Genomic DNA, 15,359 nt, shown 5'->3' on the forward strand with positions numbered 1-15,359 from the left:
CGGTCTCCAGCCAAACCAGTAAAGAGAAAGCTAGCGAAATCCTCGGCGGAAAAAGAAACAGATCGGCGGAGATGCCTCCTCTGACCGCACGCACGCACGCACGGCACGGGGAGATCGGTGGCGGTCGTACGACCGCCCACCTGGCGTGTCGGGGGATCCCGCGCCCCGCCCACATGCGCGCGCCCCCTCGCCAATCACGGAGGCCGGCCGCCGGGTTAGGCTACCCCTCACCGATCGCCGTCACTGCTCGCCCCCGTGCGGCCGGCAGCGGCAGCAGGCGGGCGGCCGCCGCCGCGCCATCACCGCCGCCTCCGGCGGTCCGGCCGTGTCATCACCGAACCCACACGTGATGTGCTCCGTGCCTCCGTGGGCGCCCTGCCTCCGTCACTGTCCGCGCGCACGCGCCTTTTATCGTCTTGCACTCATGCTGGCTGGGAGCCTGGGACTAACTAGCTAGCTAGATCTAGGAGCTGCTGGTCCTACTAGCTAGCTATACCAATACTCCATGGTACCATGTGTAATCCATGCATCGTGCTCAAAGTTTCAGAGAGTACGTGCGCAGACCACGCCGCACAAGTTTTCACAAAATGTGTTTAGATGTTTACGGGTAAATTTTTTGAAAAAGAATCTTACTATTTTGGAGTACTAAATGAATTTTATTTATAAAATTTTTTACATAGATATGTTGTAAATCGCGAGAAGAAACTAACGACCCTAATTAATCCATAATTAGCAATGGTTACTGTAGCATCACAATTGTAAATCATAGATTAAGTAGGCTCATTAAATTCGTCTCACGATTTACAACCCATCTATGCAAAAAGTTTTATAAATAGACTTCATTTAGTACTCCATGCATATGTCCAAACATGTGATGTGATGTTTTTTGCCAGAAACTTTTGAGATCTAAACACGGACATACTAAAATACTAGGGCCTTGTTTAGATGCATAAAATTTTGGGTGTAAAGCACTGTAGCACTTTCGTTTGTATTTGATAATTATTGTCCCGCCATCGGTTAACTAGGCTCAAAAGCTTCGTCTCGTAAATTATAAATAAAATGTATAATTAGTTATTTTATTTAGCTACATTTAATACTTCATGCATGCGTTAAAACATTCGATGTGACGGAGAATCTTGTAAAATTTTGGAATTTTGAAGGGAATTAAACAAGGCCCTGCACATTATTATTATGTATACTGCGGTCTATCTTGGATGCATGAAACCCTTTCTCCTTAAAAAAGAATGTTTTTTGGCAAGTAATGGCTTGGATTCTCATCCCAACTAAACAAATATGTCAAATGCCATTGGCAAAACAGGAGTACATGCAAGGCCCGCCCCATCCCAGAGAGAGAGAGAGTGAACAGAAAATCTTGCTAATAAGACGACTTCCGATCCATTTAGCAACAATATATACAGTTGTGTGGGCATTTTGGGGAATCGTTCATGCAAGTACGACGACGCAGGTGCACCACCGAAAAGCCATGTGCGGCCGCAATGCATGATTCAGTAGTTAGCTCTCGCGCGCGCTAACGAAGCTGCTGCGATCGATCGAACAGCTGGTAAAGCCTGCTGTGCCAGACCCTGCTGATCAGACGAGTTAGTTAGTTAGTTACAGCCAGGACTGGCCTGATAATTAAGCAAATTATTAACGAACTGTATTTGCCCGCGCGCACCGTTGCCATGATTTGGATAACATGCCCCTGTCGGCCCAAATGATATGACGACGATCATACTACTCCAATACAGTAGATCGATATCATCAAGGTTAGGTAGAAGGTAGGGAACGAACGAAGCTCGCTCCATTCGAAGCGAGCTATACTAGGATTGCGAGCTAGCTACTGCGCGCGCATGATACTAAATTGATTACTAATAATATATCGCGTCAGATGGAGCTGATAATTAATAATAATGCAAGGTCTACTAATTAATCAACTGGTTATTAATTATATGACGTGTGTGTTCGGGCAACTTGCAACTGAAAACCTACTTGCTTTCAGGTATCTTAACGACTGCTAATAATATTGCTCTCTCCAGGTTTGCTTCATCAGCTGATAAAGCCAGCCATAACGTACATGCAGTGACAGGCTTACAACTGGACGTACCAGCAGAGGATCAGATATTTGATTTGATCCAACGGTCGTGAAAGCTCCAACCTCCAATGCAAGTGACTCGAGTCATCAGATAGGCAAAGTTAATCTCGCTCGTTCAGCAGTAATATTTTTGAACCACCATTTAACAGTTCTTTTTAGCAACATTTAGCGGTTATTACCAAGAGACCTACCACTCGAACGTACACCGAGATTTCTGCGTCAAGATTCGGGCTTCCTGGGCCGGGCCGTCATCGATGTTGACCGGCGACCGGGCTCGCAAGGGCGCGGGGCCCACTGACCTGCCGGGTTGGGCTTGCACGTGCGCGCGACGCGGCCGTACGCCCGTCCGGGCTGGCGTGCCTCGGGATTCCCCGGCGCGCGCATGTGCGCGCCACGCCGGCCGCCGAGCCACCATGCTCGAGCTCGAGCTCGAGCGAGCTGCAGCCTTGGCGTGCGCGTACACACATACCCGCTCTCGCTCACCTCACTGTCACAGTGGCACGGCTCCGTCGTCGTTCCCGTCGCCAATAATTGCCGTGGTACTATTGGTTAACTTCGCATCATCATCAGCAGCTACTAGCGGAGGAGGCAAGCAGGAACAAATAATGATTGGAGCTAGAAGAAGAGGGAGGGGAAATAGCTAGCGTGTCCTTGGCTGTCGCGCCTTCAATTGATTGAATACCCCTGCTCCCCTCTCCAGATCTGGGTTGTGGATTAATGGATGATGGATCCATCGCAGGCCCAGTCCAATGATACATTCTTCAGGGAGCACACAACTGAAGTACAGGGAGTATATATTCTTCTATTCCCTGAGATTCCTAGATAATTAAATTATTAAGTTCCCATAAAGGAATCATTTTGGCACTAAATTCATCAGCTATAAGTAGTACGTCATATAGTAGTATATATTGGGGTTTTTCATGAGATTCCTAGATAATTGAATTACCAAATTAAATTCCCAGAAATGTACCATTTGGTACCAAATTCATAATGTACCATTTGGTACCAAATTCATCAGTAAAACTAGTAGAACTCCAACACATACTATATAGTAATTAATAATTTAATTATTAAATTGCTGGAAATTAAGATCTACAGTTGCATTATATTATTAGTTGCACGTACGCCCGCAGCGACAATCAATAAATACCGCAACTAAGGTTCTTTTCCAATACAAACTAAGTGTACCTAGTAATATAAAGTACTCCATGATTAACCTAACCTTCATCAGAATGCAGGCGTTGTTGATTACTGCCATAATGAATTGGAATGAAAGTACGCTAGCTGAGAGCACAGTGGCCGCGCCGGCCAGTCTTGCATGCCAGACAGCCCCGGAACCGTGCATGTGAGATGTGAGCTTGCCCCTTGCGCAATGATTCGGCCGAGAGCGAGACTGACAGTTAGTCATCGTGGCCCCCACTCGACCCCCGGCCCTCGATTATTAATCAATCAACTAACTAGCAAAAGCTAATCACCCTCTAACTTTCCTGGCAGGCAGGCAGGCAGGCAGGCAGTCACAGAGCGATCGATCGATCGATCTATCCGAGCTGGTTATTAACTACCAGGAATCGATACGAGATCGGCAATAATCCACATCAGATATAATCATATATGTTATATACACTATATATATTTTATATATACAAAAATATATATAATTCGCTGCATGCATGCCCACACGCACGTACGTGCTGGTGTGTGTAGTGCTGCTCGCCTTTTGCCGCTGCACCATCATCTCCACAGCACGGCGCTGTCGGGGCAATTATGCGGCTCTCATTTGGCTACAGCGCTAGCTATAGGCGCATGATTAGGCTACCGGCGATCGGCATCTAGGGCATGATTAGTTCAGCGTTAGTATGTTGCTTACGATCCACTACTGATTGTGATGATGCCGATAAGCTAGCTGGCTTTAGTTTTGGGAGAGGTAGCACTACTCCCTGTCTACCTGATCATCAGGTTCTTTCCATGTTATCATGTACGTACTGCACAACTGTGCGCGCGGAATTAACGACTAACGGAAGAATAAGAATAGAATCTCGCTCGTGCAAGTCCAACGGAAAGATTATTGGCGGTTCAAAAAAAAAAGATTATTGGAGTTGATTAAACAGCTGCTAGCTAATAATGATGGACCACTTAATTATCATGATGCAGCGGGGTGATAATTAGGGCTGCATTTGTGTTGCGCTGCCTGTTTAAGTATGCAGTAGTGGGAAGATTTTGGAAAATGATGGGTGCAAATTAAACCGTATGTATACATCCATTATTTGGATCCTTACACTACTACAAATTCAGCCTTTTGTCCCGGTTCCAAACTGGCTTTTGTCCCGGTTTTGGAACAGGGACAAGGCTTCCGGGAGGCTTTTGTCCCTGGGTGGCAGAATCGGGACAAAAGATGCTTGACGTTAAAAATTTTTTTGCACACAACGGGATTCGATCACAAGACCTCTTACCTAGCGCATGGTTTCCTTACCAACTCACCTAAGTAGTACACGTGACTCTGTATAGAATAACTTCCTTTTGAACTATCACGTGGAGGGGCCTTTTGTCCGGGTTGGGTCACCTTTTTGTCCCGGTTGGTGTTACCACCCGGGATAAAAGGGTTGGGCCCTTTTATCCCGGGTGGAGCCACCAACCAGGACAAATGGGGGGCCTTTTGTCCGGGTTGGTGGCTCCACCCGGGACAAAAAGCCCCTGTCCCCCACGTTGGCCCGGCTAGCCGTTGGACCCGGGACAAAAGCCACCTTTTATCCCGGGTCTAAAGGTAACCGGGACAAATGGCCTGAAACAAAGGCCTATTCTGTAGTAGTGTTATACCCTGAGTTGAAGGTTGTCGTATTTTTTATCAATTTAAGCTCCCAAAGACAATTAGATTAAAATATACCATCAGTTTCCAAACATGGCTCAGGATGCCATCCACATGCTCAAACTTTCAAAATACACATTCAGATCCTTAGACTTGCTAATCATATCACGTGAGGTCCAAAACATAGTTAAGCTAAACCAAAATTAAAATGCACATTCACATTCTTAAACTTGTTAATCGTGTCCCATGAGGTCCAAATCCAGTTGCTTAAGCTAAATCAAAATTATATAATTTGTTCAGATACAAAATACATACATGAAAAATTCATATTACTTGTAAAAAAATGTTCAAATATGAAAAGATTATATAAAAAATTGTACAAAACAAAACTCATATGACAACGATTGTAAACAAAATCAGAATGTAAAAAGGGATAAATCCCAGCTCATCATTGTCGACCACTTGCATGCGCCTTGTCCTCCGCTCCAACTGATGGTGGTCGCTCGGATCCCGGCCCTCTATTTATACCCCGCCCTCCCGCACATTCCTTCCACACCAACTCCGGCGGCCGGCGTGCACAGCTAGCGGTGCTCGCTCCCTCTCCTACTCGTACGTCTTCAGATCTGCTACCAGCTAGCTAGTGTCATCTTCCTGCGCAAAGCTTACCGGCCAGGTAGCTTAGATTGGTGAACAGAACATGGCGCCTCAAAGCTTGGACCTTGGGCTGAGTCTCGGCCTAGGCCTGGCGGCGCTGCAGCCCAGCTTCTGCTACTCCGGCAATGCCGCCGCCGCCGAGCGGGAGGCGAGCCCGGCCGCGGCGGAGGAGAGGGAGAGGAGGTGCTCGCCCGCCGGCAGCCCGGTGTCGAGCGGCAGCGGAAGTGGTGGAAAACGTGCCGCGGCAGAGAGGTCGGCCGGCGCCGGCGCCGGCAGCGGCGACGAGGGCGACGACGGCGCCGCGCGCAAGAAGCTGCGCCTGTCCAAGGACCAGGCCGCCGTGCTCGAGGAGTGCTTCAAGACGCACCACACCCTCACTCCGGTACGCCTCGATCGACGACGATAATCCCGTGTTCGCGGAAACAAATCAATGTATATATATTATATATATGCTGCTGCAGATCGAATCGAAGGCCATGGCTGATCGATCGGTTGCTCGTTCGTTCTCTTTTGCAGAAGCAGAAGGTGGCGCTGGCGAGCAGCCTGGGCCTGCGGCCGCGGCAGGTGGAGGTGTGGTTCCAGAACCGCCGCGCCCGCACCAAGCTCAAGCAGACGGAGGTCGACTGCGAGTACCTCAAGCGCTGGTGCGAGCAGCTGGCCGAGGAGAACCGCCGCCTCGGCAAGGAGGTCGCCGAGCTCAGGGCGCTCAACGCCGCGGCCGCCGCGCCGGCGCCGGCGCCGCCGCTCACCACCCTCACAATGTGCCTCTCCTGCAGGCGCGTCGCGTCATCGTCGTCCCCCTCTAACGCGTCCAGCATTCCCGCCACGCACGCGCACGCCGCTGCCAATGCTGGCGCTGGCATGGCCTCTCCGGCGGCGGCGACGTTGCCCGGACACAGGCAGTTCTTCTGCGGGTTCAGAGACGCCGGCGCGGCGGCGTACGGGACTTCATCTGGGCTCGCAAAGGCTCTCAAGGCGGCCAGATAGCTGTCCGTTGTTCTGAAATTTGCTCTACTCGCAGAGCAGCATGCACCGTCCGGTGTCATGGAAATGGCGAAGTTAAGTTACAACTGCAAAGCAATTGTAGCTGAAAAGTTTAATTATTTCTGTATCTTTTGAGGGAAATGCAAATGTAGTAGTTTTTAACAAAGTTAGGATCGGTTGTTGAGCTCCCCTGAGGATCGATGCTGTAAATTAATCCATGTGAAAAGCTGTGGAAATCAATAACAGTAGACGAAGCTAGCTAACCCTCTGTACCGGAGTTTTGGTTATCTAATACTAATGGAACGCGCCTTTTTTCTGTCTGCATTGGACTTCTTGTTAAATCTTCTGCGATCTTGCTGTTGAGTCATTTGAATGCAAGTGTATCAGACAATGTTCCTAAATAATCCTGTACTGTCTTTAGAAGGGAATGCAAGGTAGTTTTACGAGAAAAACTAATGGTTGAGCAACTCTACATTGAACAGTATATAAAGATGTTGACCGGTGATCATGCTAGTGTGGATTGAAATTTTGGTGGTTTGAAACCGCTACATCAACTTTGGACAAATCAGCATTGGAAGCCAGTTTAAAACTAAGTAAAACAAGTTGCAACTTATTACCCTGTCAAAGAAAAATGCGACTTAAAGATGGCTTATGACAGTAATTCGTTGGCATACACTAGTTCAGTTAGTTCTCCATTTCAACTGATGATGATTGCGTTCGTTTTAGAGGACTGCACTGGAGAACTAGGCTGAGGAGATTGAGGACCGGAGGGCAGTTCAGATTCAGAATGTACAGCCTAGCTGATGCACCTAGATGTTGGGATGGCTACAGTACATGCCTGACGATAATCCTGCATGCAGCATGCCCCAGATGATGCTCCCTGCTCCCGGCCGGCATGCACAGTCAGCAGACTCATCCTGCCAGTGTTACCCTGCACGCCTCAATCAACCGGCCGGCCGGATCGGAGATCGGAACGGGCGTGGGCGCGGCGGCTGCTGATCCTCCGCGGCGGCGGCGGGCGGCGGCGGAGTGGCATGCGGGTGGCTGCAGACGTGGACGCCGTGGCCACGACCACGGCGCGCGCCAGTAACATGCCATTGCCAGCCGGGCAGGAGCTGCCCGCGTGCCGCCGCGGTACGACGGGATCGTTGTAAATTCCGCGCGCACGTGGATGCATGCCTGCATGCCCCTGCCGCCGGCCGTTTCCATCATCACCGGCCGTGAAGACGACGAGCTCCGGCCGGTGAACACATGACCGGGGGGCGAATCGGATGCCGGCGGGCCGCGCGCACGAGCGCGCATATGCGGGCGCCGACGGCGACGCACGAAGCCGCCCGGAAACTGGCCATGTGGTGTTGGAGCTCATCAAAGCAAAAAGGGGTTTTTTCCCCTTTTTTTGTTTCGGGAAATTAAATAAAAATCGGCCCCTAGCAAGTTGGTCATAATATAATGTAAATTGCTGGCCGCTATTGTGTTCTTGTCGTTTAGGAACCGTTCGTGGCCATAAATATGGTTGCAGATATAAAGCATGAACAAAGAACATGTGTATACTTTGATGAAAATTCTACCAAGCATCCGATACAATAAAAAAACAGAAAGAAAATTACTGCTGGTTGCGGCTGCTGGCTGGTGCTGGTTTGTTGTAAGAGAAAATTACTGCTGACTGGCTGGTGCTGATTTGGTGTGAGAGAAAAATATTGTTGGTTGGCTGGAGAAGCAATCAGCAGAACAGAGTTAAAGAGAAAATTCAACTAAATTATTCATTTGCGTACGTGTAAATCAAAACCCTGTTTTGTGTGATGGTGTTAAGGTCGTCTTGAGAGTGATGATTAGGCACAATATAAGTAGAGCTGGGACTTGGGCCGTGCCGTGTCGGGTCTAGATTTCTAGGCACGATCGGCACATCATGCCGTGCCGTGCTGGCACGACAAGTTTATTATCAAGCCTAAGCACGGCCCATGGCACGCCGGTACGTCTTCGTGTCGTGCCGGCCCAAGCACGGCCCTTCCAGATACTTGCAATTGAATTTATATGCATCGATGCAGAAATATTACTATTGCAATTAGAAAGCACATAAACTATCGATGATAGAAAAATTATATAATTTTCTTGAATGAATAATATTTTCTTTCATAATTGTTGTTAATTAGAAATGAAGATTAATTGTCATAGTAGAACAATAGGCTACGTACCGACCGATGGGCCGTTTTCGTACCGTGCCAGCCCAAGCACGGCCCAAAATGCGGGTCGTACCATATAGCCCGTCGTGCTGAGATTCTAGACACGGCACGGCCCTCGTATTCGTGTCGTGTCGGCACGGCCCAAAATATTTCGGGTCGTGTCGTGTTTTGGACCGTGTCAAATGATCGTGCCGCAGTCCGCCTAAAAATAGCACGGCCCAAGTCCCAGCTCTAATTATAAGTACTTCCATTGCCACTTTGCCAGTTGGATCGGAGGGCATAGGAAGTTAAAGAAAAGAAAAGGAAAGAGGAGCTACTAGGATGATAAACTAGTGCCCTGCGGACAGGGCCGAATGTTGACTGGCAGATAAAGCTGGATCGGGGGGTGCCGCTGACCGGGCGTTGCACGTGCGGGCGACATGCCCGTACGCCGGGCCTCGCTGGCGCCCCCGCCTTGGGATTCCACGCAACGGCAACGCCCACATGCCTGCCCCTCCCTGTAACACCCGGATACTCCGGCCATTGGCCCGGATACTCCGGGCATGGAGTTTCTATTTTCCTAATTTGGTCATCTGGACCCCACAACCATTTAAATAAAAATCTCTCTCTCCCTCTCCCTCACAGCTCACTCTTCCTCTCCCCCACGAGCACTCTCTCCCTCTCACTCACTCCCTCATGAGACCTCTCTCTCCCTCACTAGCACTCCTTCCTCCCTAAGCCCTAGACCCCAAGATCTTCAAGTTCAAGTTGATTCCAAGGCTAAGGGAACTTCTACCGGCGTGGAGAATCATCCTCTCCATTCATTCCTCCTTGGGGAGGCCTTCGGTTTCAACTTGAGAAGGTACCCAAGCTAGGGCTAAATGGATTGATCGTTCTAGGATGTTTTAAACGATTTCTTTTGGGTCAATCATCTTCTTATGAGTCACTCTACTATGGTCTAGAAGGGTTTTGATTTTTGTGGGTTGGTTTTGTCACAATCAAAATTTCAGTTCTTGGGGCGTAAATGCTGTCAAGCCCGGAGACTCCGGGTATAAGCCCGGAAACTCCGGGTTTTGAAAACTCCGGGCGAAACTCCGGGTATAGGCCCGGATACTCCGGGTTTGGGACACTCCGGGCGAAACTCCGGGTATAGGCCCGGAAACTCCGGATTTCGGAATCCGGATACTCCGGGTATGAATCCGGATATTCCGGGTTTTAATAGAACTGTTGGGTGTAGAATTGGATAAATTTGGGGTAAATTTGTAGTGTTTCTACTTGGGCATTTCAAGGATTGTTGTTGCATATCGTATTTGCATACATTCTCATATCATTGCATACGTGTAGACGCTGCCGCCGAGTGAGCCGTATACGCAGTGGTTGCGGAGCCACAGGAGCCGCAGGGGTCAGCCCCGCAGGAGGAGGTTCGCGGGGAGTCGGCCCAAGGCCCCACTCACCCCAGTGTTGAGCAGCAGACGCAAGGCAAGCCCCGGTGCACGCCCTTTTATTTTTGAATTATCACACCTATGATTATATTTCTACTATTACCTGTGCATTAGGTTTAGGATTTGTTTGAAACCCTAGATGCATGATCCCTAGGTTTCCTCGGGTTATACTAGTATATAGAAGACGATAGGTATGCTACGCTTAATAGAATTCGGTAGAAGTCGAGTGATTTGGGTCACTCGCGAGATGTAGGGTATTTAGTAATTCTGAATATATGGATTATGGAGTTAGGTAAGAAAGGAAGAGTAATCGGAGACCGGACGGGAGGAAAGGTTAGCCCCGCCTGTGTCGGTTAAGGACCGTTCGTTGCCTGGCCCTGTGATCGAGTTTGAATTGTACTAACCACATGCCGGGAGTAGGAGGTAGTCGAAACCGGTAAGCCTAGTACTGCTTCGCTTCGAAAGTACAGAACTGCATCACCACCCCGTAGGGCGAGTCGAGTAGTCGCGGAGAAACGGGATGCATATGTTTACTTTTGGTGGTCTCACGTTGAGCTCGACTGACTATATGAAGGTGGGGTGGTTCTGTAGTTCGAGGCGGGGAGGGGAATGGTTGGCGTGTATAGTCCGACGGGGCAAATACGTGCCGTGTTGGTTAGGTCTACCTTGCAAGGTTAAATCGGATCGATCCGCCGTACGTCGCATCTCGGATATGAGCACCTTGATCACAGCACCACATCGTAGTAATGTTATATGGAATTAAAGTAATGTTGGAGATATCTATCATGAATTAATACCTCATGTTGTTATGATTGCTTAGCAGGTGCAAATATTAGTTAATGATTGTTATACATAGAATTTGGGCTAAAAGTGGAAAAATAAGGACTCACTTTTAGAAGCTTTTTATGCAAAAATAACCACCAGCCAGAAAGCTTTGCATGTCTAGATATGTGGGCTAAGTTATACCCACTGGTCGGGTAAGCCTTGCTGAGTATTAGTATACTCAGGGTTTGTTGCCACAATTATTGTTTCAGGACACTCGGACGTCGATTTCTGCCCCTGCTGCGTTAAATTCATCCGCAGAGATGCAGAGGGGTGGGAAGTGGTGGAGAGAGACCCTTAGGCTAGGGCTTGATCGAGTTGTACACTTGGGGCTGAGTGTGCAGCCGTTCTGTTTTGCGCGGACCGGTCTGACCGGTCTTGATAGATCAGAACTGGTGAAAATTAGAGTAGTGGTAGGATCTTTTATATTTGAGCTTCAGTCGTATCTATTGTAAAGTTAAGTTTGTAAATTATTTATGTATTTGTACTCGGTTTGTAAAACTAAATGTTTCATGTCAGGATCGCTCTTCTATTTTTAAGTAATGTGTCGTGTTTGTACCATCTGCGCCCACCTTCGCGTGGGACTACCGGTGTTGTTTCGATCGGGCCGTGGGTTGAGAAAGGATCGTCAAATTAAGCCATTAAGCTAATGCGCCCGATGTGTTCAAATGACAGCCATTAGGCTTAATTAGAGTTTTAATTTGGCGGTTCCGTCACAGCTGGTATCAGAGCCGAAACGCATCGGGGGGTGGTACGAGCATGACTAATTTTAAGATATTACAAACTAAAAATGGAATTCTGACTTAGGATGAATGTAGTTTACTATTATGGGTAGGAGTAGTCGTGGTAAGCCCTATATAGTTATGTTAGAGGAGTAGCTAGAGGTTTAGTTTTGGTTGAGAGGGTACCGTAGGACTATCGTGCATTATGCATCATGTCATTCATTGTTTTAAAAATTTCTGCATCTTAAGTTTTGGGGGTGTTGTAAACACGACATGAAGATCCGGATATTCCGGATATAGTTCCGGATATTCCGGGTAGGGGGTGTCCGGATATCCCGGATATTATTCCGGATACTCCGGATTTGGTTGCAAAAGTTTTCCGGCTTTTTGATTTAAATTATACTTTCTGCATTCTTCCATGGTTGATTATTTTGGGTAAACCAGATATTGTGACTAAATCAAACATGGGTGAATGCAGAATGGCAGCACCTCCAAACCCTCCTGATTTGGCTCAGGCCATTGCGGCCATGCTCACCGGACGAGACGAGCAAACGGCGCTCCTCCGAGAGATCGTGCAGCAGGGCAGAGTGCCGCGGCCTGACCAACACCCCCAACCACCTATTCCTGGATATGAGCAGTTTCTGGGTACTCAGCCCCCGCTTTTTCATAAAGCGGATGAGCCCTTGGAGGCGGATAGTTGGCTCCGGACCATCGAGTCCAAGTTCACCCTGCACCCCTACAATGACAACGACAAGGCAGGATTTGCAGCTCAGCAACTCCGGGGTCCCGCACGCACATGGTGGGATAACCATGTGGCTATGTTCCCTGCAGGTACTCGATTCACCTGGGCGGAGTTCAGGGACGCCTTTAGAGCACATCACATCCCAGCAGGGGTCATCCGCAGGAAGCTCACCGAGTTCTTGGCCCTGAAACAGGGTAACAACAGTGTCCTGCAATATTCCCAGGCTTTCAACGCCCTATCACAGTATGCCGGGTATCATGTAGACACCGATGAGAAGAAGCAGGCCTGTTTCAGGCAGGGGCTCAGTAGCAAGCTCCAGGATCGCTTGGCAATGGTCAAGTTTGACACCTTCAGTGAGCTAGTCAATGGGGCTATCATTCAGGAGGACGCCCATCTAGCTCACAAGGCGGAGAAGAAGAGAAAGGCACCGGCAGTGGGTTCTTCGAGCAGTGCTCCTCAGAGGTTCCGCCTGGTGCAGTCGGGCCCACAGCGAGCCCCTTTTCAGCACCAGCCACAGCAGCAGTGGAGTTACCGGCCACCTCAGTACACACAGCCTCAGGGGACAGTCAGACCTTCTGTTCCTCAGCAGAATGAGCAGAAGGTATGGGTGCAGCAGCCGGGGATGCGCCCCAATGTTTTCCCATGCTATAATTGTGGGCAGCCTGGTCATTTTGCACGGAATTGCCCAATGCCACCCAAGCAAGGTCAGCAATCGAGTCAGCAGAGCCAGAAGCAGCAATTGGCCCATTTCAAACCTGGGCGTGTGCACTACACCACCCTCGATGGCATTCCAGAGGGAGCTCCAGGGATGGCGGGTACGTTTTCCATAAACGATCAACCCGTTACGGTATTATTTGATTCTGGGGCATCTCACACCTTTATTAGCAAGGAGTGTGCTACTAGACTTGGATTGGAAATAGGAAGTATGTCAATTCCATACAATATCCATTCGCCTGGGGGGCAATTAATAACCAATCAAACGGTTAAACAAGTACCTTTGCAATTCCAAGGAAAATTTTTTGACACTCATCTGATTATGCTGCCGACCCAGAAAGTGGACATTATCCTTGGAATGAATTGGATGAAATTTCATGGGATTTTACTAGATACGTCATCATATGTGGTGTACGTAAACTCTCCTCTTCATGGTTCCATGACACTATCCCTGATGAACCATAAGTCGATGACTCCTATTGTGAACCACACCGAGGGCAAGAGCCTAGCCGATATACCAGTGGTGTGTGAATACCCGGATGTTTTTCCGGATGATTTGCCTGGCATGCCACCGGATCGAAACGTGGAGTTTGCCATTGAGTTACAACCGGGCACGGCACCCATCTCTAGAAGACCCTATCGTATGCCACCCAATGAGCTAGCCGAGCTAAAGAAACAATTGCATGAGTTGCTTGATAAGGGGTATATCCGTCCTAGCACTTCACCTTGGGGTTGTCCTGCACTTTTTGTGAAAAAGAAAGATGAAAGCCTCAGGTTATGTGTGGACTATAGACTTCTGAATGCCGTTACAATCAAAAATAAATATCCCCTTCCCCGGATTGATATTCTGTTTGATCAGCTATTCGGGGCCAAAGTATTTTCCAAGATTGATCTCCGCTCTGGCTATTATCAGATAAAGATTAGAGCTGAGGATATTCCCAAGACGGCTTTTTCCACCAGATATGGACTTTTTGAATATCTGGTCATGTCTTTCGGGCTAACGAATGCCCCTGCTCATTTCATGTATCTCATGAACTCGGTGTTCATGCCCGAGCTAGATAAGTTTGTCGTGATTTTCATTGACGACATCTTGATATTTTCCAAGAATGAAGAAGAGCATGCAGAGCATCTCCGTATTGTGCTTCAGCGCCTGCGGAAGCACAAGCTGTATGCCAAATTCAGCAAATGTGATTTCTGGCTCAAGGAAGTCCAGTTCTTGGGTCACATCATCTCAGACAAGGGGATTTCAGTTGATCCTATTAAGATTCAGGATGTCCTGAATTGGAAGACTCCAGAGTCTGTTCCAGAGATCCGGAGTTTCCTTGGGCTAGCAGGCTATTATCGCCGGTTTGTACCAGAGTTTTCTAAGATTGCTAGACCCATGACTGAGTTACTTAAGAAAGGGGTGAGATTCATTTGGGATGACAAATGCGAGCAGGCCTTCCAGACTTTGAGAAAGCTTCTGACGACTGCCCCTGTCCTCGCTCAGCCAGATATTACCCGGCCTTTTGATGTGTATTGTGATGCATCAGGTACGGGCCTAGGCTGCGTCCTTATGCAGGATCAGCGTGTGATTGCTTATGCCTCCAGAGCCCTCAAGCGGCATGAAGAGAATTATGCCACACATGATCTGGAATTAGCAGCAGTGGTGCATGCATTGAAGATCTGGCGCCATTATCTTCTGGGCAATCCAGTGCACATATACTCAGACCACAAGAGTTTGAAGTATATTTTTACCCAGAGTGAGCTCAATTTGCGCCAGAGGCGGTGGTTAGAGCTGATAAAGGATTATGATTTGGAGATTCATTATCACCCGGGTAAGGCGAATGTCGTTGCGGATGCACTGAGTCGCAAGGCTAGTTGCAGTTGCACCTCAGCCTCGATGGTGCATGAAACCTTGTGCCAAGAAATGGAAAAATTAAATCTGGCCATTGTATCCAAAGGTACACTTACTAACATTACCCTCACACCTACCCTCCGAGATCAGATTGTGGAGGCTCAGAAAAATGATGCGGGAATGCATAAGATCAAACAACGGCTCACTGAGAATGATCCTCGGGTTCAATGCTTCCAGCAAGATAGTGAGGGGGTTCTTTGGTTTCAAGAACGGTTAGTAGTGCCTAAAAATTTTGAGCTTCGGAAACAAATTCTGGATGAGGCTCATCTTTCCCGATATTCTATTCACCCGGGCAGTAATAAAATGTATCAAGATCTAAAACAGCGAT

General features: G+C 48.5%; 1 protein-coding gene across 1 annotated transcript; it reads left to right on the plus strand.

Annotated features, from left to right (window-relative positions):
* Positions 1-5,347: 5,347 nt before the first annotated feature.
* On the plus strand, positions 5,348-6,857 carry LOC120702550 (homeobox-leucine zipper protein HOX28-like). The gene is made up of 2 exons (XM_039986408.1): positions 5,348-5,931; positions 6,066-6,857. Exons 1-2 carry the CDS (start codon positions 5,593-5,595, stop codon positions 6,534-6,536), a joined length of 810 nt encoding a protein of 269 aa, XP_039842342.1. The 5' UTR covers positions 5,348-5,592; the 3' UTR covers positions 6,537-6,857.
* Positions 6,858-15,359: the final 8,502 nt, after the last annotated feature.

Source organism: Panicum virgatum, chromosome 4K (assembly GCF_016808335.1).
Source record: "Panicum virgatum strain AP13 chromosome 4K, P.virgatum_v5, whole genome shotgun sequence".
Lineage (NCBI taxonomy): Eukaryota > Viridiplantae > Streptophyta > Magnoliopsida > Poales > Poaceae > Panicum > Panicum virgatum.

Coding starts and splice junctions, on each gene's coding strand:
- LOC120702550 (XM_039986408.1), top strand. CDS start 5,593: ATGGCGCCTCAAAGCTTGGACCTTGGGCTGAGTCTCGGCCTAGGCCTG. Junction 5,932..6,065: donor CGCACCACACCCTCACTCCG/GTACGCCTCGAT, acceptor TCTCTTTTGCAG/AAGCAGAAGGTGGCGCTGGC.